The 24,226-nt window shown below is 31.6% G+C and overlaps 4 protein-coding genes across 4 annotated transcripts; 1 reads left to right on the top strand and 3 right to left on the bottom strand.

Annotated features, from left to right (window-relative positions):
- Positions 1 to 850: 850 nt before the first annotated feature.
- Positions 851 to 1,622, bottom strand: K444DRAFT_177152 (uncharacterized protein). Its single transcript, XM_024870782.1, has 2 exons — positions 1,288 to 1,622; positions 851 to 1,228 (listed from the first exon to the last, which is right to left on the bottom strand). The coding sequence occupies exons 1-2, from the start codon at positions 1,371 to 1,373 to the stop codon at positions 922 to 924; spliced, it is 393 nt and encodes a 130-aa protein (XP_024742213.1). The 5' UTR covers positions 1,374 to 1,622; the 3' UTR covers positions 851 to 921.
- K444DRAFT_177176 (uncharacterized protein) lies at positions 1,499 to 1,933 on the bottom strand. The gene has a single exon (XM_024870783.1). The coding sequence runs from the start codon at positions 1,871 to 1,873 to the stop codon at positions 1,625 to 1,627; it is 249 nt and encodes an 82-aa protein (XP_024742212.1). The 5' UTR covers positions 1,874 to 1,933; the 3' UTR covers positions 1,499 to 1,624.
- Positions 1,934 to 3,413: 1,480 nt separating this feature from the next.
- On the top strand, positions 3,414 to 4,199 carry K444DRAFT_519085 (polysaccharide lyase family 7 protein; the record flags this gene model as incomplete). Its single annotated transcript, XM_024873925.1, has 2 exons — positions 3,414 to 3,841; positions 3,899 to 4,199. The coding sequence occupies 2 exons, from the start codon at positions 3,414 to 3,416 to the stop codon at positions 4,197 to 4,199; spliced, it is 729 nt and encodes a 242-aa protein (XP_024742211.1).
- Positions 4,200 to 13,140: 8,941 nt separating this feature from the next.
- Positions 13,141 to 13,531, bottom strand: K444DRAFT_177141 (uncharacterized protein). The gene has a single exon (XM_024870781.1). It carries the CDS (start codon positions 13,482 to 13,484, stop codon positions 13,260 to 13,262), a length of 225 nt encoding a protein of 74 aa, XP_024742210.1. The 5' UTR covers positions 13,485 to 13,531; the 3' UTR covers positions 13,141 to 13,259.
- Positions 13,532 to 24,226: the final 10,695 nt, after the last annotated feature.

Below are 24,226 nucleotides of genomic sequence, written 5' to 3'. Positions count from 1 at the left end.
AAGACTGACCGGGTGATTCAAATCGAATCCTGGATCTAGGACATAGATAGGAACATTGGCAGCAGCAGCCTCAGTAGTATACCAAAAGGAGTCATCGATTCTAAAACTAAATTGTGCTAGAGTTCGTCTTAGCAAGGTTATTTAAGAATTGTAAGTGTCCCAGTAAGTGCAACTTTAAGGGAACCGTGGGTAAGCCAGTTGAGGTGATAAGGTGAACCTGGGACAGTTTCTGTGTCCTGGACTTTTCCAATCAGTGCAGCAAAGTCGGCTGGGTTCTGGATATCCCTCTTCTGATGGTTTTTCAACCCAGTCCCTTTACAATTTAAAGCAAGGGTTGGTGTGGTAAGTGCAGTTGTGATCTTGTCTTGATCGAAAATGGAAGTAAAAGTCGGCGTGATCCGTGCAGCAGAATTTGAGGTACCATTAGTGTTATGCGGCTAGTTTGCTAAGTCTTTTCCAACCACCATGCTCTTGAATCAATGTCATACGTATACTTAGCTGCGCAATATCTCTTATTTTGATTGAGAGGAATTCGAGAGAGGCTAGAATTGGAAAAAAAAAAATCTCTCCCGGTGCTAGAGCGAGAAACGCGGTAAATAGCTTCAAGAATTCCCGATTAAGCACTTAAATATATTTCCATAACTACCACACCTAAAATTAAGATTTTCAATCCATTTAAGAACCCTAGATTTATCCTTTTTAATAATAAAAGAATTATTTAATTATGTTGAGGTTTGGCTATTTTCTATTTTCTATAAGTCACTTGATATCCTTGGATGATTTTAAGCGAGACTGCCCCTTAAACTGTGGCTGCACCATGGTATAACCGCAGTTGCACCACACCCACCGCGCTATAGTATATCCTCCACTAAACTAGACTATAGCTATATTACACCGCGGTGGCACTGGAGTGAGGTCACACTATTCCCTACCCTGTTCGTTTGCAATCGTCGATGTTGTCGCGGACAAGGTAGAAGACGAACTCTGCTGTGCGGTTCGTTGTAAATCTACTACCGCTGCCTGAAGTGCTACAATGGTCGAATTAAACGAGAACAGTGCGGCCTGTAGTTCAGATATCGTGGTAATATCCCATATTGTATCTTGGTACACCATGACACGGCTGACCCCACCACAGACTTCCTTGGGATCTCCCGGGCATGGCAAGTTGCAGTCACTGGTAGGAGCGTGCTGCGATGGGTTAGCAAGCTCGTTCGCAAAGAAACATTTCCTACCATCATATGGTTAACAGAGCTATGTAGAGCGACAACAAGATAGGGCTTTTCCTACCCGTTAGATCCAACTCCAGCATGTTTCCAGTCGAGTGCATCGTCGAGACACTTCTCGACTGTGAGACCCGCAGGGTCAGAACTCATGCCATTGACAAGGGCTGGAGTAACATCTACATTGATAAACAGCCTAGGCCTTCACACGAAAAGAATGACGGAACGATCGTTGGAGTTGGGATCGCAGAGGTAGAGGATGAAGATGTTGCAGTCAATGTCAAACTAGAAGGTGCGGTTGCCGACGAGGAGCTTTGTGGATGACTCTGTGGCAACACTGAAGATATAATAGGGCTCGTAGTACAGTAGATATAGATGAAGATACAGATATAGACCTGGACATACTAGGTGACGGGGAGGTCGAGGATATAAAAATCCCAGATGAAGATATTGGCAATTTGCTTGTAATGTTCATTGCTGTGGCTGGTACAGTAGAAAGGGGATCCGGGTTGTTGTAGTTGGGTTATTCCCAAGACAAACCCCATTATCGCCACAAGTCTGCCCCGGGTTGCACACACCACAGAGGCTGCCAATAGTGCAACGTGTTCCCGGGTTGTCACAGCACACCGCGTTGCTATTGTAACAGTTTCCATGGCTGTAGGTTGAAAGCCTTGTTAGTAAATCAGGGCCAAGACCATAACATTTGTATAAACTTACCAGCAGAGCATGTCAACCGGGCACTCGACAGCCAAAAGGGTACTTGTCTCAAGCGCACAAAACCTTTTACCAAGAGGGGCACAAGCAGCGGTACCGACCCCACTCCCAAAAGCAATACAGTTGGTTCCAATAGGGCATTCTATCACGACCCGTGGCTGGTGTTCTGGATAGCAGAATCAGCTGTATTGCGTGTATATGTACGTCTAAAGAGAGAAGAGAAGAGGAGGAGCGGGGAGCTCGAGACTAGGATACAGGGTGCCACGCTAGGGCCAGGTCATGTGACGCTGACGTCACAACACATTCAAAGTCGGACGAACAGCTTTCCTGGCCACAAAGGTAGCCATGAGGGCAAGCGGGGTCTGTAGAGGCACGAGGTGTAAGAGCCGGGTTGTTGTCCAAAAAGTCAATTGGCTGCCGCAGCTGTAAATGAGTATGTCCCAAGGCAGGAACTGCGTATACCGTAAGGAATGCAGTGATGGAGAAGCGCACCATGATAGCTGCCATAGAAATGGTAAATATCTGGATAAAGAACGAGACTGGTAGGGCTGGTCGACGCACATTTATATTCAAGCTTGCTTGTACTATTACTCATTGCTTCACGGCGCGAATGACTTTCTACACACAACCCTTGACGTATTATTGAGTTGAGGAGACGCTTGATTCTGCTAGGGAATCACGCATTGGCGTTCTCGCTTAGCTTTACAGATAGCAACTTCTCGCTAGATAGGAATTCATCAAGCTTCACAACACACTGAATTTCCTGCATGCCCAGCAATCCGGTAGTAATGTGGACTATAAGTGGGCCATAATCATTTAAATACTATACTAATTAACTAAACTATTAGAATCTTAGTACTAGCGTCCGAAAACAGTAGCTCGCTTACGCTCACTGCTTATATATATGCCGCTTACTTTATTGTTTCCTCGTTAAGATAATAATAGGGGCTTACTATCCCTTCGTCCGGTGAGACATTGGCAGCGCTAACGGCCGCATAAATGCGAATGAATAATATAAGGAGACAGTTGTATTCGGACTAAACAAGGGATTATGTATTCGCGTGCGGCTGCTAGCGAGCTAATATCTCACCGGATAAAGGGATACTCTCTTCCTTACTTACGCTGGTGCAGGCCCTAATGTTTGTTACACCGCCTTTGCAGGGGTTGCGCTGAAATGCCCTGTAATAATGCGCTGTAGCCGACTTTTGCTTAGCAGAACTCAAGGCGGTGTAACAAACATTAGGGCCTGCACCTGCAGAAAAGTAATTTAACGGACTTGCTATAATATAGCTTAAGTTAATAAACTAATCAAAAAAATCAAAAATTTGCTAGACCCACTTAGCGCACTAGATAAATTTAATCAGGGGAAAGGAAATAGGATTTAAAAGCCTCTGTCTCATGAAATCGTTGTAATATAAGGCTAAGCTGCTTGTCTTTAATTCCAGAATTTCTTAGATTCTGGAAATATTCAATATGGTTATGAAAATAGTCATCAAGGCTATTCTTTTAGCTACCTCGGTAGCGGCCCTGAACGCAGGCTGCTCTCCTGGAGGAAATTTTGATCTGTCTATATGGGATCTTCAGCTCCCTATAGGCAGTCCAGGCGCCGTAGAAACTATATCTTCCAACTCACTTCAAGGCTGCTCCGGCTGGCAAGACTTCGATTACTTCTTCACGGAGAGCGGCGATGGCGCCCTTGTGATGAAGGTACCGGGCTCGGTGGCATCAAGTGGCTGTGTCACTTCTCCGAACTCACAGCATTGTCGAACAGAGCTCCATGAGAAAGGGAGCTGGGATCCTAATGATGAAAACAACAGACTGATAGTGACCTTGTCTGTTCCTCTGCCAGATAACAGTGGTCATGGCACTGTGATCGGCCAGATCCATATCCTCGATTCTATCTCAACGTCAGTTAATACCACCACTTTATCTACAGTTCTCTTCTAATATAATTATGATTATAGGAAACCAGTTGCCGAGCTCTATTACAGCTCTTCTGGTGCCCTGGCAATCGGAGTCGAGAGAACACGACAGGGTGGAGATTCCATCTTTACGCCCCTCGGTCAGATACCTGTTGGTCAAGTCTTTACCTACGAGATCCGGTATGAGAGCAACGTCCTGTCTGTGCTCGTCGATGGAGGGGCTCCTATACAGCTTAGCACATTTGATTTAGATGCCCCCCTAAGTTACTTCAAGTGTGGAAACTATAACCAAGGGGATAGCCCATCGTCGGTTCACTTCTTCCAGATCGCAGTTGCTCACTGATCGACGCCTCCACCGCCCTCAACTACCGCCCATGCCGTCTCCACCATCTCAAATCCGGGTATTGGGCCCAGCGAGGTCCTTTGGATCCTGGACCATACAATCGCCCCTCTGCCGCCAGTGGTCTCACCAACGGGTGCGTGCTGTGACGGCGCTGGCTGGGGCCAAAAGGGGGTGGCTGTCACATGACTAGTTTTAGCCGGCGTTTTAGTGGTTTTAGCTAGTACTTCCCTCCTTTTATCCCCTCCTTCTTCCCTCTCTCTCTTCTTCTTCTCTTTAGCTTAGTATTTTCAATACATGAGATTCATTGATCTTTGAGCCCTGGCCATTGCCTCGATCCCGCCGTCACAACTTTGGTTTTGCGACGCCTGAAAACTTCGCTAAAAACACAGACTTATGATAGAAGGTTTCACTGGCCAACCGCCCAAAACTACTCAACCGCTGTGACGGCGGGATCAATGCAATGGTCGAAGGCTCAAAGTTCAAAGAATCTCATGTATTGGAAAATACTAAGCTATGGAACAAAGTAGGGAGGATGCCTCGACCTTTAGTATTGTTCCGTCCAAGCAATTCTTGGCTTAGCTTCGTTTTGTGCCTGTTTCCGATATCCTGTCCTTGGCAGATCATGCCCTTACGCCAGCCGTTACATTACCCCCCCCCCAAAGAGAAGTCTAAATGCCCTCATTTAGGGGATTATTCAGCCGCAGCATAGAAAAGAAAAAAGAGGAAATAATAGCCATTGACCCTATTCCGTCCAATCCCTATAGCTTACTTATAATCGAAGCATAGTCTTGACTCTGCCAGAATAACCCAGTTCCTAGTACGTTCCGGCCAGTCCTTAGCATCCGTCGCTCGCATTATACCTATACCCATATTAATAATATAGTCTGGGAGTACTATATAGGCCATAGCCAATATTAGGACTATTATTATCGGGCGGTCTTTAAATAGGGATAGCAGATCGAGTCTATCCGTTAATATAAGCTTTAATATAGTAGCTTACTTGCCTTTTTTCTTAGTTAGAATAGTAGTATTTGGCTTAATTATACCGTTTTTAAGCTACTTAATTAATTTCTAGGCCTTCTCGAGCTTAATATATATATTCTCAAGTTATTTCTCTATAATAGAGACTTATATATTAAGGGCAGCTACTTAAACTATTTTATTATTAAATTCCCGGGCCTTAAGCTATATAATTTTGGTTTTATAAGAGTTTCTAAGGGGTTTTCCGACTTTTTAAATAATATTATCTACTAATTTATTAATATCTATAAGGTATTACTTTTTTAATTTGGCCTTTAGAATTATTTACTAGCTCTTAGTTTTAGACTAGTACTTTATATAATAACTACTACTTAGTACTATATATCTTCTAGTTATAATAGGTATCTTAATACTAGTTTAATTACCTTTATTATAATTAGAATCTTCTTTATTACTAGAAGTCTTTCTGTTTTTAGTCTTTTTATTATTAGAATTCTTACTATTATCTAATACCTTATACTTTTTAAATAAGCTAGCCTTATTCTTTTTTGCCTTTTTAATATTTGGCTTTATAAGATTAATTAGATAGCCCTTATTAGTACTATCTATTTTATTTATTTAATTATTAGACTTATTATTACTAGTAACTAAAATCTTTATTTTATTATTATTAGAATATTCTATTAAGATATTCTCTATAGTAATTTCAGGTATATTCTCAAAAGTAATATAAGCTATATTCTATATATTAATCTATTCTTAAATAAAGAAATTATTATTTTTATCTATAAAAATAGTTTAGCTAATAATTATATTAATAATAATAATAGCTACTAAACTTAAAATACTACTACTATTACTTAAGTTATCCAGGATCTAATAAGTAGCCTTATTTAGTCTAGCTATAAATAATATATTACCGGAATTTCTTGTTTATTTCGCCTTTATTAATAATTCTATTAAGGTAATAATAGTAGTATAAATAATTAAAGTTATAAAGATTAAAATAATTAAGAAGATTTCTCTTAATTTTTAATAATATTTCGAACTAATATAGGTAAGTATTTATCTTTAGCTTAGCTTTAAGAATTTACTTTTTTTATAATTTACCTAGATAATAAAGTATAGTCTAGTATAATAAAAAAAGATATTTTATCTAGATTTCTAAAAAAGAAAATAGGTACTAATATAATAGAATAAAGAAAATATACTAGGGTTTAGATAAAACCCGGGAAATATCTAGGTTTTTTTTCTTTTCCTCTAGTTATAAAGGCTTTATTATTAAGGTTTATTATTATTTGAGTAATTTTTATTAAATTTGTTCTTTTTAGTATACTAAATCTATTTATTTAGCTAGATAAGAAGTCCTGCTTTACTAGAATTCTACTTATAAAATTTATATAGTTTAAATACTAAGTTCTTAAAATTTAATATAAAGTATTATTTATTATCTATATTTTATTCTTTCTATTTAATCTTATAATAAAGCTTACTATAAAGTACCTTAGAAGAAAGGATCTTTTTAACTTCCTATTCGAGTTTACTATTAACTTTAGTAAAACTAGGCTTTTTATTAGTCTAGCCAGATAATAAGTTAGTAGAATTCTTATAAAATCTATTTATATAGAAAATTAGCCAAATCTTATATAATAGAGAAAGGTCTAATTAATATAAATAGCCGACTATTTTATTAATCTTAAATAGTCTAATAAGAAAGTAATCTAATTTATTAGATAAATAGTTCGTTTTCTATATCTTTTTAATTATATAAACTATATTTTCTGGACTAAAGTCTAGTTCTTACTATTTCTTATTAGCTTATTTAGCTTAATACTCCTGAGCTATTACTATATATTCTCGGGTATAATTAATAGTAATATTAATTCTCTTAGCCTATTATTATATTTCTTTCTAATTAAGTTTCTTTTTTAGTATTTTAAACTCTATTATTAGTAATATCTAGTTAAAGTTTAGCCTGAGTTTATATCTATAATTAATTATTAAAGGAAATAAGCTAGTTAATTCATATAAATAGGTAATATTTATAGTATTAAATACCGGAAATAAATCTACCTAATTATTCTAGAAATAATTAATAAAGAAGTAAAGTCGAATATTAATAATCTAGTTAATAATTTCTGTTTATTTATTAGTTTAGGTATATTCTATAGTTAAGAGCTTTAGCTTAGTTCTAGTTAATCTTAATAGTTTATTTATAAAGTCTAAAATAAATTAGGGTCCTTAGTTATTTATAATAATAAGAAAAGATTCTCGAAATTATTAGATATAGTAATAGAATAGGCTAGTAGTAGTCCTGGCTATAGTATTCTTAGTTATTAGTAGGCTTATATATTATTTAAATAATTAATTAACTATAATAAATATATTATTATATTTCTTATTTATAGAGCCAGGGATATAGAAGTCTATAAATAAATTATTTTATATTCTTAGAAGAACTAGTAATAAGTATAATAGGTCTAGTATTTTATTTCTTGGCTTATAAAACTTTTAATATTCGTAGTAGTTTACTATAAAGCAATTAATATTTATAGAGAAAGTAGGCTACTAGTAAAGTTTCCGAATTAGGATTTTTATCTTATTTTAATCGGGATATATATAGTTATTATATTATGGATTTATTATAGGAGCCTAGTTTATAGATTATTATATTTATCTAATATAATAAGTCTTTTATTATAAAGTATATAGTTATTTAATATTTCTTATAGATTTATATTTTTCCGGGCTTTCCTATATTTATTCTCTAGGGCTAAATCTATCTAATTAGCTTATAGAACTTTAATTATAATAAATAGCTTATTTATTTTTTATATTTTAGTAAGAATATAAATCATATCTATTATCTTAGTAGAAGTAAGAATTAGGTCTAATAAAATAACTTATCTAGTTCTTTTAGTTTCCTTAGCCTATTTCTGAATTAATATAAGCTTGTTTTTTCGGAATAAGATATTAGTAATAGTATTATTTTTATCTAGCTAATAAATAATCTAGTAATAAAATTATAATAGGAAACCTATTTATTAGATTTATTATTTATTTAAGAGTTTCTTAATACTAAAATACTCGAAAGCTTTATAGTTAGTAATAATTAGAAAATTAGATAAACTAATTAGTTCTACCTACTATTCCTGGAGTTCTTAGATAATAGTAAGAAGTTCCTTATTATAAACCTTATAATAGCTTTTGGTTTCTTAAAGAGCTTTGAAATAAAATAAAACCGGATACTATTATTTATTCTCTGGACTTTTTTAAGAGAGTATACTTATAGTAGCTAGATCTAAATAATTGATTTCTAAGCAGGTTTCTTTATTATATTTGAAATAGAGAAATATAAAAGTAAAGAGAAGTAAATCTTTAAGCTAATTAAAAGTATTTAGCTAGGTTTTATTAAATATAAACTTTAGTAAAGTATTCTTTTTAGTTAAATAGTTTAGGGAATAAGAGATATATTTATAGGCTTAAATAAACCTATAGTAGAAGTTATAAAAGCCTAAAAATAACTATATTTTTCTTTTTATTATAGGTTAATACTAGTTTTGGATAATAGAGGTTTTAGTAAGATCTACCTATATACCTTAATCCGAAATAATAAATCCTAAGAATATTATCTTAAAAACTTTAAATTCGTATTTATAAATATTAACTTATAATCCGGTATCCTAAAGCTTCTATAGAATTATTCTAATATATTATTAATATTTCTTCTTATTCTTAGAAAAGATTAGTATATTATTAATATAAGCTAAGTAAAAGTTATCTAAATAGTTTATTAGAATAATATTAATATATTACTAGAAAATTACTAGACTATTATAGAATCTAAATAGTAAAACTACTAGTTTAAATAATTTATATCTCGTCCTAAAAGCTACTTATATTATAGAAGCTAGTTCTATACGAATTCGGTTAAAAGTATATTAAATATCTAACTTAGTAAATACTAATAATTTGGCTAATTAGTTAAGAGTTTTAGTAATAAGTAATAGGAAATAGTAATTCTTTTTTATTATAATATTTAGCTATTAATAGTTAATATAAAATTATAGGCTACTATCTTTCTTTTTAATAAATAAAACTAGTAATAAGAAAAGAAATTCGAATAGCTTAATAAAACCCTTTTTTAGGTTCTTAATAAGATACTTTCTTATTTTTTCGAGTTTACTAGAGCTTATCTTATAAAAATAGGCCGTCTTTATTAAAGAGTCTAGTTTATTAAAGCAGAGCTTATAATTAAAGAATTAAGACTAGGAAAGCTTATTTACTACTTTCTTAAAAAATGCTCTAGCTATATTATATAGCTATATAAGAAAGAATATCCAAAGCTCTTAAAGTTCTTTAGGATTAAAAAATAATATATTACTAAGGGTATTAAATTTATTTATATCCAGGAAATATATTAGGTTACTAGTTTAAGTATAGTATCTAGCGGGCTATAGTATTAATTATCTAATTACTATAAGTAATAGTAAATATTTCTTTAATTTATAATCCTATTTCTTAAGTATATAGTTAATCTCATTAATAGTAACTAATTTAACTAAATTACCGGAATCTTTAGTACTTAATTAGAAAGTAGCTATTCTAATAAAATAGTAGAAATAGTCTAGTAGCTTAACTATTTCGAGAGTATTAAGGTCTAGTTCTTCTTTTCTTATCTAGTATTCGGCTTTTCTTATAGGAAAGTCTTATAAAAAGATAAGAAGTATATTCTTTTGCTTTTTGGGTCTGGTTTTACTAGTTTCTTTTAGGATTCTAGTTAGAGTATCTTTAGAATAATTATCTTTTTAATATTTCTTATTAAAATATTGGATTTTCTAAATAAGATCTAGCTAATTTATCTTATAGTTCTCTAGCTAATAAAATTAATTCTATTAATAGTTCAGTAAAATATTATATTTTATTAGCTATTTTCTTCCTAGAATTATATTATAAGAACCGAAATTAGTAGTAAATAAGTATTATTAAGTTTAGGAATACTAATTAATAGCTAAATCTATAATAGCTAGATATTAAATAGCTTTACTAAGTTATTTATTAAAATCTTATAAGGAAATAGGGGTTTTGAGTTTATATAAGGGTATTTATAATATTTTTATTAAGAAGCAAATATACTTTTAATTAATTAAAATATATATATTTGCTCTAGTATTTACTAAATATTAAAAGGTTATAGTTTTGCCTTTCTAGTATACTTAATAATTAATAAGGAACTAGTTCCTGCTAATTAGCTAAGTAAAATCTACGGATTCTTAGTAAAGTTCTTATTCTAGAAAAGCTATCTCTATATCTAAAACTAGACTTTTCCCGACTTATTAATATTATATTCCTTATTAAATAATAAATAGGAATTAGTATTTTTATTATTTATTCCTAAATTATTATTTATCCCTAAATTATTAGCTTTCTTTAAATAATTCTCTTTAATAAGTATAACCTTATTAAAGTTAGAATAAGTACTTTTTATATATTTAGGCTTTTTATAGCTATAATAATAAAGGCCCTCTAGTTAATCTAGTCTCTTTTTAAATTCTCGGTAGATTATCTTCTTTAGCTATAAGAATACTGGCTACTAAGGTTAATTTATTAGATATAGAATTACTATAGCTCCTTGAATTCCGGTAAGCTTTCTAGCCCAAAGTAATATTTAGTAATAAGTAGTTTCTACTAGTTATTTCTTCTGAAATTACTAATTTTTAATTAAAAGAAGCCTATTTTCTTATTTTATATACTACTTAGTAAGGTCCTTAGAAGTATTAAACTTCTTATTACCTAAGCTTTTAAGTAACTCGAGATTTATTTTATTTATTAAATTATTATATTAGTTATCTAATAACTTCCCTAGTTTTATTATTAAATAAATAAATTTTACCTAGAATACCGGAAATAGCTTATTTCTTTATTTTAGATACTAGTATATCTCTTTTATTTTCTAGTACTTTATTTCTTTACTTTTACTATAAGCTTACTAAAAGATCTTAAAAATCTATTTAGTAATTAAGATTTATCTAACTAATCCAGGTTCTAGTTAATTATAAATAAAGTTACAGGTATTTCCGGTAATTAGTTATATTATATAAGTAATTTTTAGTAATTTATTATTAAATTTAAAGAAATTCTATATTAGTTTATTTCTTATATTAAATATCTAGTTATTAATCTAGTAATTATTCTTATTTATAAATAGAGTAGAATCCTTAATTCTAATAAACTATAGTTAATTACTATAAACTAAAAGCGGGAAAGAGCCTTAATATTAGTCCCTAAATAGTTCTTCTAATAGGGATCTATAATATTTCTAAATATCTACCTATTTAGATCTCTATTTTATTTTATTTTTTTATACTAGTTTTTCTTTTATATAAAATTAATTAGTAATTACTTTTAGTTTATTAACTTTCTTAGTAAATTAGTTAATATATAAATAAAATTTCTAGTAGTATTTTACTTATTTATTAGTTATAAAATAGTATTTATTAATAAGATTATCCTATATAAGTAATCTTTACTAGGCCTTATTTATTTTCGAAGTATTTATACTAATTTTAAGTTCTAAATTAGCTAGCTACTTTTTAATATCTTTTTCTGGAATAGTATTATAATAGTTTTCCCGGTAATATAGGTTTATAATATTAAAGTCTAGCTTCTTTATTTTATTATACTAGGGCCTTTTATTTAATATATCTATAGTAATAGTATTTGGCCCCGGGCTATCTATAGTAACTTTAGAAGAAGTATTAGCTATAAAAGTAAGTACTAAGTAAATTCTTCTTATTTAATATTAGTAAACTATAACCGATTATTATCTTATCTAGTTTTAAGTTAGTAGACTAAAACCAATTATTATCTTTTCCTATTTTAAATTAGTAGACTATTACTAATTCTTCCTATACTAGGGGAAGGGGCCGGTTCTTTTACTCTCATTAGTATTAAGGGAATATTATCTGCTCTAGTTAAGAATCAGGCTCCGAGATTAATCGGATTATAGAGAATAATATCTTTCTTCTTTTATATTAGTAGAGGACTAATTACTAGAAGGGGAATATTATCTGCTCTAGTTAAGGGTCAGGCTCCGAGATTAACTAAGTTATAGAGGATATTATACTTCTAGTTAAGCTCTCTAGTTCTTTATAGTTTGAGAAGGTTATTAAATATTAAAAGCGGTATTCTGTCTTCGCTTTCCAAGGATAAATACGGATCCTTTGCCAGTAGTATTATATCGCCTCTATAGGCCGAGTCGAGTAAGCTTAGTATTATATAATAGCGGGATTAATATAATAGTCAAAGGCTCAAAGTTTAAAGAATCTTATATATTAGAAAATACTAAGCTATAGAATAAAGTAGAAAGAATACCTTGACCTTTAGTATTATTCCGTCCAAGTAATTCTTGGCTTAGCTTCGTTTTGTACCTGTTTCCGATATCCTGTCCTTGGCAGATCATGCCCTTATACCAGCCGTTATAACCGCCCAAAAATTAAAATCTTAATATTTAATTAACGCCTTAATAAATTTTTAATTCCCATTAAATACTAATACATTATAGTATTCTCAATCCCCTAATGGCTATATATTACTTTAAAACTATATAGTATTACTAAAATTATTTATTTAGTAGTATTTTTGGCATTTTCCCACTGATTTTTACCCTGCTATCTCTACCCCTTACTAATTTCTATGTAATTAATTAAATATCTTATATAATATCCTAAATTCTTTAGTAATATATGGCTTTATATAAGAGAGTATATAAGGAGTTTTTTGTATTATTATAATAATATTTCTTATTGAATTTTCTTTGGGGTAAGAATTAGTGATTTGTATTTAGTAGGGTAATAAGCCTAAATTTAAATACTTAATTCTTGGAATAAAGAATCGCTTATATTACTTAAATATTTAATTGGAATTTTAGATGCTATTCGATTTTTCGATTATAAAAGCTCAAATATTAACCGAATTCGCTATTATACAGTAAATCTTATAAATTATTGGGGGCCAGCCCCATACTTCTAATTTTCGAATATAACGCTGAATAACCGCCTCTTGCCTCCCTAACAAACGCTATCTTGCCGCTATATCTTGTTCCTTTGGTTTCGCTCCATTGATTCGATCTCGAAGGGTTTCGTATACAATTCTATGCTCTCTCGCGCATTTTCGAATGGATTTAGTCTTCTTGCTAGTGTTGTGATCGAGATAATCGTCATGGGCCATCTGTAATCGCACGCTCTCAGAGAGCTCATTGGGATCGTCCGGATATTCGGCATAGTGGTTTTTCTTTACAGGCATGTTGAGGGGCTAAAAAAGCTTCGGAAAACAATTGATTTGGTAGTAAAATATTATGTGGGTGTTGAATTATGATTTTTTGAAGGTAGCGATTTTGGGCGGTTGAGTAGTTTGGGCGGTTGGCCAGTGAACCCTTCTACTAGGCTCGTAAGGGCAACGCCGACCAAATCGTCCTCTCTCTTAGTCACTCCTTTGCTGCGCCTCCTTGTTGCGATAACTTTTTCACGTATACCATTAGCGGTCTTGATGGCTGCTTCGGTTTCAATCAGCAATTCCTTGGCTTTACTATGAGTGTTAGCCAAAATTTGTTCGGTCGTGGCCTACACCTCTATCTTTTCTCGGGTAATGACTGCCTTGGCGAAGCTCGGACTGTTACACTGACCAATAACCCCGTATGCTTTTGGGACGGCGTGCTTAATAGTCGGACTTCACGTCACGCTAAAGGGGCCCTTCCCTTTAGGGTTGGAAAAAAATACCCAATATACGTATATAATATTGGTCTAGTATATAGGTATATAATATTGGTCTAGCCAATATTATATACATAATTTTTATACTAATATTATAGTGTTTATATAATATTAGTATAAGAAATTAAGGGAAAAAAGCTTGAAGAGAGGAATAAAACTCCAGATATTTAAGTATCTATTATATTAATATTAACCCATATATTAGTCTCATCCTCCTCTCTATTAATATTATCTATTACTACTATATCGTCCTCCTGATTTAATAGTATCTCCGCTATTAACTCCGTAAGTAATACCGCTTCCTTATTCATATCCTTATACTTTATTACTAAACGAATTAATTATGTATTAATATAAATAAAGCAAAGTATATTTATTATCTCGATTAATAGTCGATTTCGTATCTTCGATTATAGGAAGTTTATAGTAGAAAAGGCTTGTTTAGAGGCTACTGAATTCGCAGTAGTATGGCATAAATCGAGGGCTAGCTTGGAAAGCTCTGGAGAAAGGGTAACCTGTAAAAAATTAGTAAAAGATATAGATATATTTAAAATATCTTACTGAGATTTCCCAAAAAGCAATCGGATTTTCTATAAAGTATATCCAATAATTATTTAATAGCCCAAAGCTCTCTTGCTTCTTGCGATATTAATACTATTAATAGAACCCTTTTGGACCTGTTTTCTCTATTATCTAATCGTCCGCTTGCTTCTGAATTTCGGGTATTAGGAAGGCATTATGGTTCGCCGGAAGGAGTATATAGGCTACTAGATAGATAGGAAGAACTTATTAATTAATTCGATCGTTCTATTTACCTCTGCCTTTACAAGAGTAGTAATTATTAATTTCTTCTGCCTATATATTAGTACCCTGTCTTCTGAACCTCTGGAGATACTTATTTAATTATAGCTACCGTATATAGACCTTTCCAAGTATAGAGTTATTTGATTCGGACATCTTTTACTATATATAAATAGGCTTAAGGAGAATCTCTAAAGCTTGACTCTACTGCCATACTTCGTTTATCTTATGGAGCAGAGGCTTAATCGAAATAGGCTTTAATTTATTATTATTAGGGCATTCGGTATATGATTTAAGGGCTTTGGAAGACTTATTAATAGATGCGATTTAATGTATTTGAGTACCCTAGCAAGTTAGTACTATAGTAATCAAAATAATAATTCTACCATATATAACTATAGCTTCTTATAAATAGGCTAGTTATTTGTCGGAGAAGGAGAAGAAGGAGACGATCTTATTAGAGAAGTCTTTAAAGAACTTACTAATTGCAGTAATAATTTGCGAACTATTATTAGCTTTACCGGGAAAGAGAAGATCTTTAAAGATAAGTTGAATATTATGGGAATTATATAGTATAGAGAGAACGTATTTATAAACAGGGTATATACTTAAGACCTTCTATACTTTCCGCTATATATTGCAAGTATTAGATAAGAAAGACGTCTATTAATAGAGCGAGTTTCTAGTAATCTCATTAGTATCCTTGATTATATTATCTACTATCTAGTTCGCTCCTGCTTTGACTACTCTAATAGCTACTAAACTCCAATAATATAATATGCCACTAACCAAGAAAGATATATTTTCGATGTATTATTTTCCAATATTCGACGAGCTATTAGTAATAATTTGAATGTGGGATACCGTATTAGCTATACCGTAAATAACTACTTTGAGTTTTTCGTAGTAACGAGTAAGGAGGTTTCTAGTAAGAGCTTTATATCTAGGAGCTTTGAAATTAAGCTTTATAAAAAAGGCTTTCTATTCAGGAGTTTTGAAAGTAAAGAAGCTATAAGTTAAAGTATAGATTACAAGTATAAAAAGCTCCTCTGTAGTAGAGTCTATTATAGTAAACTAATTATTTAAAGTAGGCTGTTTCTTGGTTATAGATACCGAATCTATACTATTATTCTTTAGCTATTATTTATATCCCTTGTAATCGAGTAAATAAGGTACTTAATAGAGTATTAGATTCCAGGATTTGGGTTTACTAGTATAGTGCTTATACTGGCCCTTAGGCATTTAAAACCCGTAACTAGCTATAGGATAAATTATTGTGAATTGCTTAGACATATAGTAATTAGCATATAAGGCATTCCGATTAGTTAAAGGTAGTATGGTTGTATTATTATAAATAGCTTCCTAATTAATTAATAATATTAAGAAAGAGAAGTTTGAACTATTATACGAAATTCTGTCTGTACGTGACACGTTTTAGCTAATTTTATTAGTTAGGAGCAGGTTCTAGCCTAATTAGTAAAAATATCTAAAAATACCCAATTATAAGGCACGTAATAGCAGGGTAATATACAAGTAGTTAAGGTAAGTAAGCTGCGGAGTAACGCTTGCAAGTGTAACTGATTCCAAGAATTGATTCTAATAAGAGACTAATTAATGCCCCTTCCAAAGCTAGGAGCGTCTCCCTATATATTTCCTAGTACTTAGCCAGGCATGCAAAGCCCTTTACTTAATTAGGAAATCCCATGCAATTTATATAATTCCGATCGCAAGCTATACCTAAAATAGGAAACTAGATCTACGATATCTAATACCTGTCTATATGCCATTACATATGCCTATTATATTAACCCCTCCTCTGGGCTCTTGTCCCCAAGAGGCCTGGGAAAACTGCGAATAGCTTTATAAATGTTTCCCTGAAACTTTCCTGGCTACTAGCTTTTCCCAAAGACTTCCTATAATTATCCCATTATTATATCAGGTAATAGAGTTAAGGATATAGTTTACTAATTCTTCCTAGCTAGTTCGCAAATCGCCTCTGGCGATTCCCTCTTATAAAGATGGTACGAATATAATATATACTATCGGATATAAAGCTTATCCGATCTCCTAATTAATTCGTAAATTCTAACTTAGCCTCTATTTATAAATAAATTATTATTCTATAGGCCCAAGAGCTTGGAAAAGTTAATCCGATCTTCTGGTTTATTTGTGAATTCCTTCTTTGGAATTTTCTAGGTATTTCTAGTATAGAGCCGGTTCCGAATTCGTAATTACTATTCGGGGAGAGGGTATTATAAAAAGGCCTCCCTTTTCCTACTAACTAATCTTCCTTTTCCTTAATTATAATACCGTATCTAGCTTTTCCTCGTCTCTTGCCTTTCTTCTTTAAGCCTTCTTTAAGCTCCTTTAAGCTTCTTTAAGCCTTATTTAAGCTTTATTTAAGTTCCCTTCTAATTCCCTCTTTTACTTCTTTATTTATTAAGATAAATACTTCTCTTAGTACTTATTAGCTTATTATTACTTATTTAGCTAATACTTCCATATTCTTAATTTACCCTTACTATTTTTAATATTCCAAGAATATTACTAAGTTTCCTAACCTTACTTATATTAAGAGTAATAATTACTTGGTATATAATTACTACTATTCTAAGAATAAGAAATATAATCCTATAAGTTATAAATTTCTTTTTTTATTTCTTATTCTAATACTATCTAAGGTTTCTTAAGTATATATAGTATAGTTAAACCGCCTTCTTTAAGCTATTAATATATATAAGCGTCTTTTCTATTTTTTGCCCAAAAGAGAGAAGGCTATTACTACCTTTCTTTTATACTAAACTATATATACTTCTTATATTAAAGCTATTATTCGAGGCTAATGGATTTCCCTAATAATCCAAGAAATAAGTTAAGTAATTCTCACTAGCTTAGTATAAGTATAAAGTACTCTTAATAATATAATTAATATTCTTTAGTATTAAGTAAGCTTATTTCTTTCTTGTTTCTTACTAATAGCTAATAGCTTTATAGGCTAATTTACTACCTGTTTCTCGAAAGAATCCTAATAAGGATAATAATAAGGATAGTAGAAAGTAATTACAAGAATAGGATATTTATAGGGTATAGAAATTAGAGTTTTTAATAATTTTCGTATGGTTTTTCTAAGAATAAATATATGGTTTTTTAATAGTTTCCTAATAAAAGCGTTTATCTTTTATATTTCTATTTAGCTAATAATATTATAATATTATTCTTTTTCAAGTATTCTTATAATTCTTGAGCTATATTTTCTAGATTACTTAGTAGTTCCTATATATTATTTGCCGGTAAGTAGCTCTTCTAATAAACGAGATACTTCCTTTCTTTTCTGCCCTTTTTATAGGCCATAATAAATTCTATCTCGAATTCCTCTTTGCCCTTAATCTTAACTAGCTCTGGTTCTATTATAGTACTAGCTCGCGGGTACTATAGTTCTAAGAGGAAAATGTGGAAAATATTATAGATCTAATATAATAATAATAATTTCAAGTAGTATACCTATCTATATATTCCTATAACTTCTAGAACTTTAAAGAAGCCAAGATATCTATTTACTAGCTTTATACTAGGTTATAGCTATTAAATGTTCTTTATATAAAGTATAATTTTATTATATATCTTAAACTTCTTATTAATATATTTCTTATTATAGTACTTTTTCTATATATTTATTACTTCTTGCTATTATTTCTCTAGTATCTCCCGTTTTACTTGAATTCTTTATACTCTTTCCTATACTACCGGTGCCTCTCTTTCTGGAATATTGTCCTTAATATATAGTTTAATACTAAAATAGAATTCGTATAAGGCATAAAATAGAAATATTTCTATTATTAAATATATAGAGTTATTATATGTGAATTCTGCGAGAGCAAGCTTTATTACCTAGTTATCCTACTAGTAGCTAGTATAGTACCTCAAGTATTATTCTAAAGTTTGGTTTAGATTCTTTGTTTATTTATTAGTTTATAGGTGAAATACTATACTTAGTTATTATTAAACCTTTAAGTAGAAATATAGACTTAACTAGAACTTACTTATAAAGACAGATCCTTTATTAGAGGTTATGCCTGCAGGTATACTAAAGTCTTTAATAATATAGTATATAAATAGCTCTGCTAGCTCAGGAGCCGAGACTTCCTTAGTAATTAGAATATATCGTGTTATTTTCGTATATCTATTAATAATAATAAGTATAGAATTATATATTTTACCGCGAAACCTAGAAGGGGGCAGCCCCGTAATAAAATCTATAGTAATTTCTTGCTATAGCTTGGAGAGAAGGGGAAATAAACTAAGTATACTATATGGCAGATATCTCTTTACCTTAATTCGTTAATATATAGGATAAGTTCTAATATAGTCTTTTATATTCTTTTTTATGTTTTACTAGAAGTACTTTCTCTAGAGAATCTCTAGTATCTTACTAGTACTAAAATGCCTACCTATAGGATTATTATAGTTAGCTTATAGTAATTCTTCTTTGAGAGCCGGCTTATTTAGTATATAGATAATACCCTAATATCTTAATAACCCAGATATATTAAGTTCCCAAATCTTAATAGCTCTAGTAAAGGTTTCCTTTAAGAACTATTTATACTACTAGTATTATACTAATAAATCGAGCCTTTAGTACTATAATAGTAGTTTAAGTAATATCTTTCTGCTTTCCTTATATACTATTTCGGACCTAGTTACCTATATAGCTAGAATCCGTAGTATATACTATTTATAACTAGCTATACTAGTAATAGGCTCAAGTAGTAGTATCTCTGGTACTACTCTATTACTAAAATAGACTTCCTCTTTGGAATTCCTTAGTATCTCGCTAATTAAGGAGTATCTACTTCTTCTCTCCTGGGCCTTATATTATGGTATTATAGGAATAGTATAGTATCCTATTACTACTATTTATAGGGTTCTCTATTTTGTATTCTATAGCTTATTATAAAGTATAAGTAGTAAAATGTCTTTATTTATACCTGCTATAAAGTCTGGCCTCCTTAATAGCCTATTAGCGGGATTATTATACCCTGGCTAGTACTCTAAAATAAAGTTAAAGATAGCTAGCTTCTTTGCCTATCTTATTTATTAACTATTTAGTTTTTTCTTAGTTATAAAGTATTTCAAGTTATTATAATCTGTTTTAATAATAATAATATACCGGATATATACTAGGTAATACCACTAAATATAAAATACTAGAATAATAGCTAAGAGTTTAGAGTTATATGTCTTATACCTACTCTTAATTATAATTATTTTTTTTAAATAGAAAGTAATAGAATACTACCTGGCTTTTGCTCTCTTACTAAAAAGCTAGGAAATTATACCTATAACTATAAATCCTAAAATATCCGTTTTTATATGAATTTTTAAGACTAGGTCAAAATAATAAAGAATTAGTACTATTATAAATATAATTTATAGCTCCCTAAAAGCCTTATCTACCTTATTTATCTAGCTAAACTAATATAGTAGTTTTCCGCTAGTTTTTAGTAAATTAGTTAATTCTTTTATTACCCTAGAGTATTTATAAATAAACCTCTAGTAAAAATTAGTAAAACTCAGGAATACTTGAACTTCTCAGATATTATTCTTTGAGGCCGGCCATTCCCTAATAGCTATAACCCGGCTAGCCTCTATTTCTATATTATCTGGGCTAATTATAAATCTCAGGAACTCTATTCTCTCTATATTAAACTCGTATTTTACCAAGTTTATAAAGAGCTAGTATTACTATAATTACTCAAATATATATTAGACCGCTATTATATACTATTCTAGGTCTTTTAAATAAATTAAAATATTATCTAGATAAACTATATAAATAATATCTATAAGGCTTACTAGTATATAATTAATATATACCTGGAATATTACCGGAGTATTAGATAGTCTAAAGGGCATAATATAGTACTTAAAATATCTATAGTATATTCGGAATACTATTTTCTATTTATTACTCTCCCGTATTTATAACTAATAATAAGTATCCTTTAAGTCTAGCTTTATATATATTTTCGCTCCGTAAAGCCTGTTTATTATCTTACTAATAAGTAGTAATAGTATTCGGTTCTTAATAATAATTCTATTTAGACTCCGGTAATTAATATATAAATATAGGCCGCCTTTTTTCTTTGAAATAAATATAATTAGGGTACTAGCTAGGCTAGTAAAATAACGGATTTATTTCTTTTTTAAGCTAGTATTAAGATATTTCCAAAGAATTTCAAGCTCTCTTTTTAATAAAGTATATATAGGACTATATAATAATTAAGATCCTGGTTTCAGATCTATATAATACTTTATTATATAATAGTCGGGTAATATACTTATAGCCTTTATAGAGAATACTCGGAAAAAGTTCTAATACTTCCTGAGAAATATAGCTATCTTATTTATAGTAATAGTAGTAATTCTTTAGCCGTCTATTATAAAGTAAGTAGTTAATAGAAAAATATATATCTTATATTTTATTACTTTAGTAAACTTTCTAGTATTTAGAACTTTAATTTTCTATAATTAAATCTAGTATCTCTATATTACTTCCCTAAAGGAAATTAGGGAATTAATCTAGTAGAGCTATAGGAATCCAAGTATTATATTAATATAGTTCAGATTAAAATCATATAATATAAAGTATATATTAGCCTCTTTTTGGTTCCCTAGTATATTCTTAATAGTAATCCCAAGAATATAATCTCTATATAAATAAATCCTTCTTTTCTTTAGTAAGGACAAGAGAGTTACTTTTAATATTAATAGAATACCTATATTTAAGGCTAATTTTCTTTTTATATAATTAGCCTCTATATCCGAGTTAACTAATACTCTAATCCTTTGCCTATTTTTTCTCGTCTTAATAATAACCTTAATTATTATTCTTGTTTTAGGGGCCTTGCCTTCTATAGTATAAACGAGTATAACTACTATAGGGTATACTTGTTTCCCGGCTTCTTTAATTCTAGATACTTATATATCTTATAGCCAGACTTATTATAGTTATAGCAAGTCAGTTTTCCCTAATTTAGGCAGGTAGTAATATAGTAACTCTTTTTCTAGTAAGTAAAGCAAGTTATACCCGGTTTTATAAATCCCAATACGGGTACTATATTAGACCCCGTTACTATGCTTTTGCTATCCCGGTTATATAAACCTTATAATAGGGATATACTTCTCTTCCGTTTCTCTTTATTATTTCCTTTCTTCTTTCTTTAATTTCCTTTCTTTTATTAACCTATTAGCTTATTATTATATTCCCGTTAAGTAAACTAGTTTAAGTTATTCTCGACTCTTATAGCTATAGAAATAAGCTTCTCTCTTTCTCGTAAAGTATTCCCTTAGTAATTAATCTTATCCCGAATCTCCTGCCTTAAGCTACTAAATAAGTCATTCCGCTTTTGCGGCGAACCCGTATATCCCAAGTTATCTAATAGGCTATCTAAGTAGGATATAAAGCTTTGAATACTCTGACCTGGCTACTATTTTATATCCTTGAACTTGGCAAGGGTATTATTATTATAATTTTCCGGATCCAAGATAGAATTCTTTATAAACTTAATAAAGGTCTTCTAATCTATAGTATTAATGCCTACTAATTACTCCCTATACTTCCAGATATTCCTGGCTATATTCTTAAAGCAGGAAGCATAATATGTAACCTTTACTATATTTGTGGCCCAGGTAATCCCGCCGTCTTTATACTATTTTAGCTCTGCCTGGTAGAAGAAGTCCTGGGCTTCCTTAATACTCTTCCCCTTATAGGTTAGTAATTCTCGGGTTTTTGGAGCCCTGCAAACCAAATATACCGCCGGTGGTATAATAGGTTCTATAATAGGTACCCGAATATTCTCAAGATAGTGAATCTGAGCTTCCAAATCCTCCAGATTCTCCCTCTATTATATCTCTGCTTCTAACTCAGCGATACGACGACGAGCCGCCGCCAGCTTCTCCGTTATTATTATCCTGCTAGCTGGTTCTAGGGATGTCTGAGTTCCACTCCCTTCTCCTGATTAGGCGGCAGCTAGAGTGGCTAACTGGGCGCTCCCCTGGGTGCCCGACTGGGTCGCCCCAGTAATAGCAGAGGCGCTTCTTCTGGTTAATGCTCCAGCCATTAGTGGTTTTGTCTGTCGACGGCTTGACTACCTCGCAACGAACTGCTTCCCGAAGGTTGGATCGATTAGAATGTAAGGCACGTAATAGCAGGGTAATATACAAGTAGTCAAGGTAAGTAAGCTGCGGAGTGACGCTTGCAAGTATAACTGATTCCAAGAATTAATTCCAACAAGAGACTAATCAATGCCCCTTCCAAAGCTAGGAGCGTCTCCCTATATATTCCCTAGTACTTAGCCAGGCATGCGAAGCCCTTTACTTAATTAGGAAATCCCATGCGATCCATATGATTCCGATCGCAAGCTATACCCAAAATAGGAAACTAGATCCACGACATCTGACACCTGTCCATGCGCCATCACGTGTGCCTATCACACTAATATAATAAATAATATTAGTCTAGAACCCATATTTTATATATATATAATATTGGTCTTCCTAAAACCATACTTATGCCATCCCTACTTCCCTTTAGTCGGGGAAAGCGAGTTGGCCCGCAAAAGCGAGATGGCCCGCACTAAATAAAATCCTTAATAACTTGAAACATTAACCTTTTTAAATAATTCTAAGTAGTAGAATTAAAAATATAAGCCTTATAAACTAGATACGATTCTCTAAATCTTAAAAAAAGATGTGGGTAGAGAGTTATTAAGGTTTTAATAATAAAATTGCGAGAAATATAAAAATTGTAAGAATTATTTATTCGTAACCATTTCGCAAGTATTAGACCTATAACTTTTGCTTAATTATAAATTTTTATTCTTTTACTTAAAACTTTAGCCCTTAAGTATGCGATAGGTAACTATGAGATTGCGAATAAAATGTATTAATTAGATTTTCTATAGCCAGTTTCTAATATTGTTTTTTAGAAGGCAAAAAAGGCCGAAACAGGCCATCTCGCTTTCGCGGGCCAACTCGCTTTCCCCGACTAAAGGGAAGGGCCCCTTTAGCGCGACGTTAAGTCCGACTATTATATGGAGGAGCTTTATGATTGTTTCACCACCATCTCTACCACCACCGCCGCCGCCGCCATCAACCCCAACTCGAGCAATCGCTATATTTGGCCTCCTTACAGAAGTTGGCGATGGAGAGGGGACCACGGCGAATGAATGGGCAGAATTGGACCTGGTCGTTAGTAGCGGAGGGCATAGTAGTTCGAGTTCCATCGGAATCTGTGATGCAATCGAAGGGCAGGAGCTTGCACAGCCAGATACTGCTCACTGGGATGATTTCCCAAGGGAATGGCATTTTATACGTGCTATTCACGGGATGACCTCCTGCACCTATACAAATAATGCTGCACCAGCTAGGGGAACTGGGACTCTCTCTTGTCCTGGTCTATCTGTTAGTTGTCCT

The sequence above is a fragment of the Hyaloscypha bicolor genome (assembly GCF_002865645.1).
Source record: "Hyaloscypha bicolor E unplaced genomic scaffold K444scaffold_16, whole genome shotgun sequence".
Taxonomy (NCBI): domain Eukaryota; kingdom Fungi; phylum Ascomycota; class Leotiomycetes; order Helotiales; family Hyaloscyphaceae; genus Hyaloscypha; species Hyaloscypha bicolor.
This window is presented reverse-complemented; position numbering and strand designations above follow the sequence as displayed.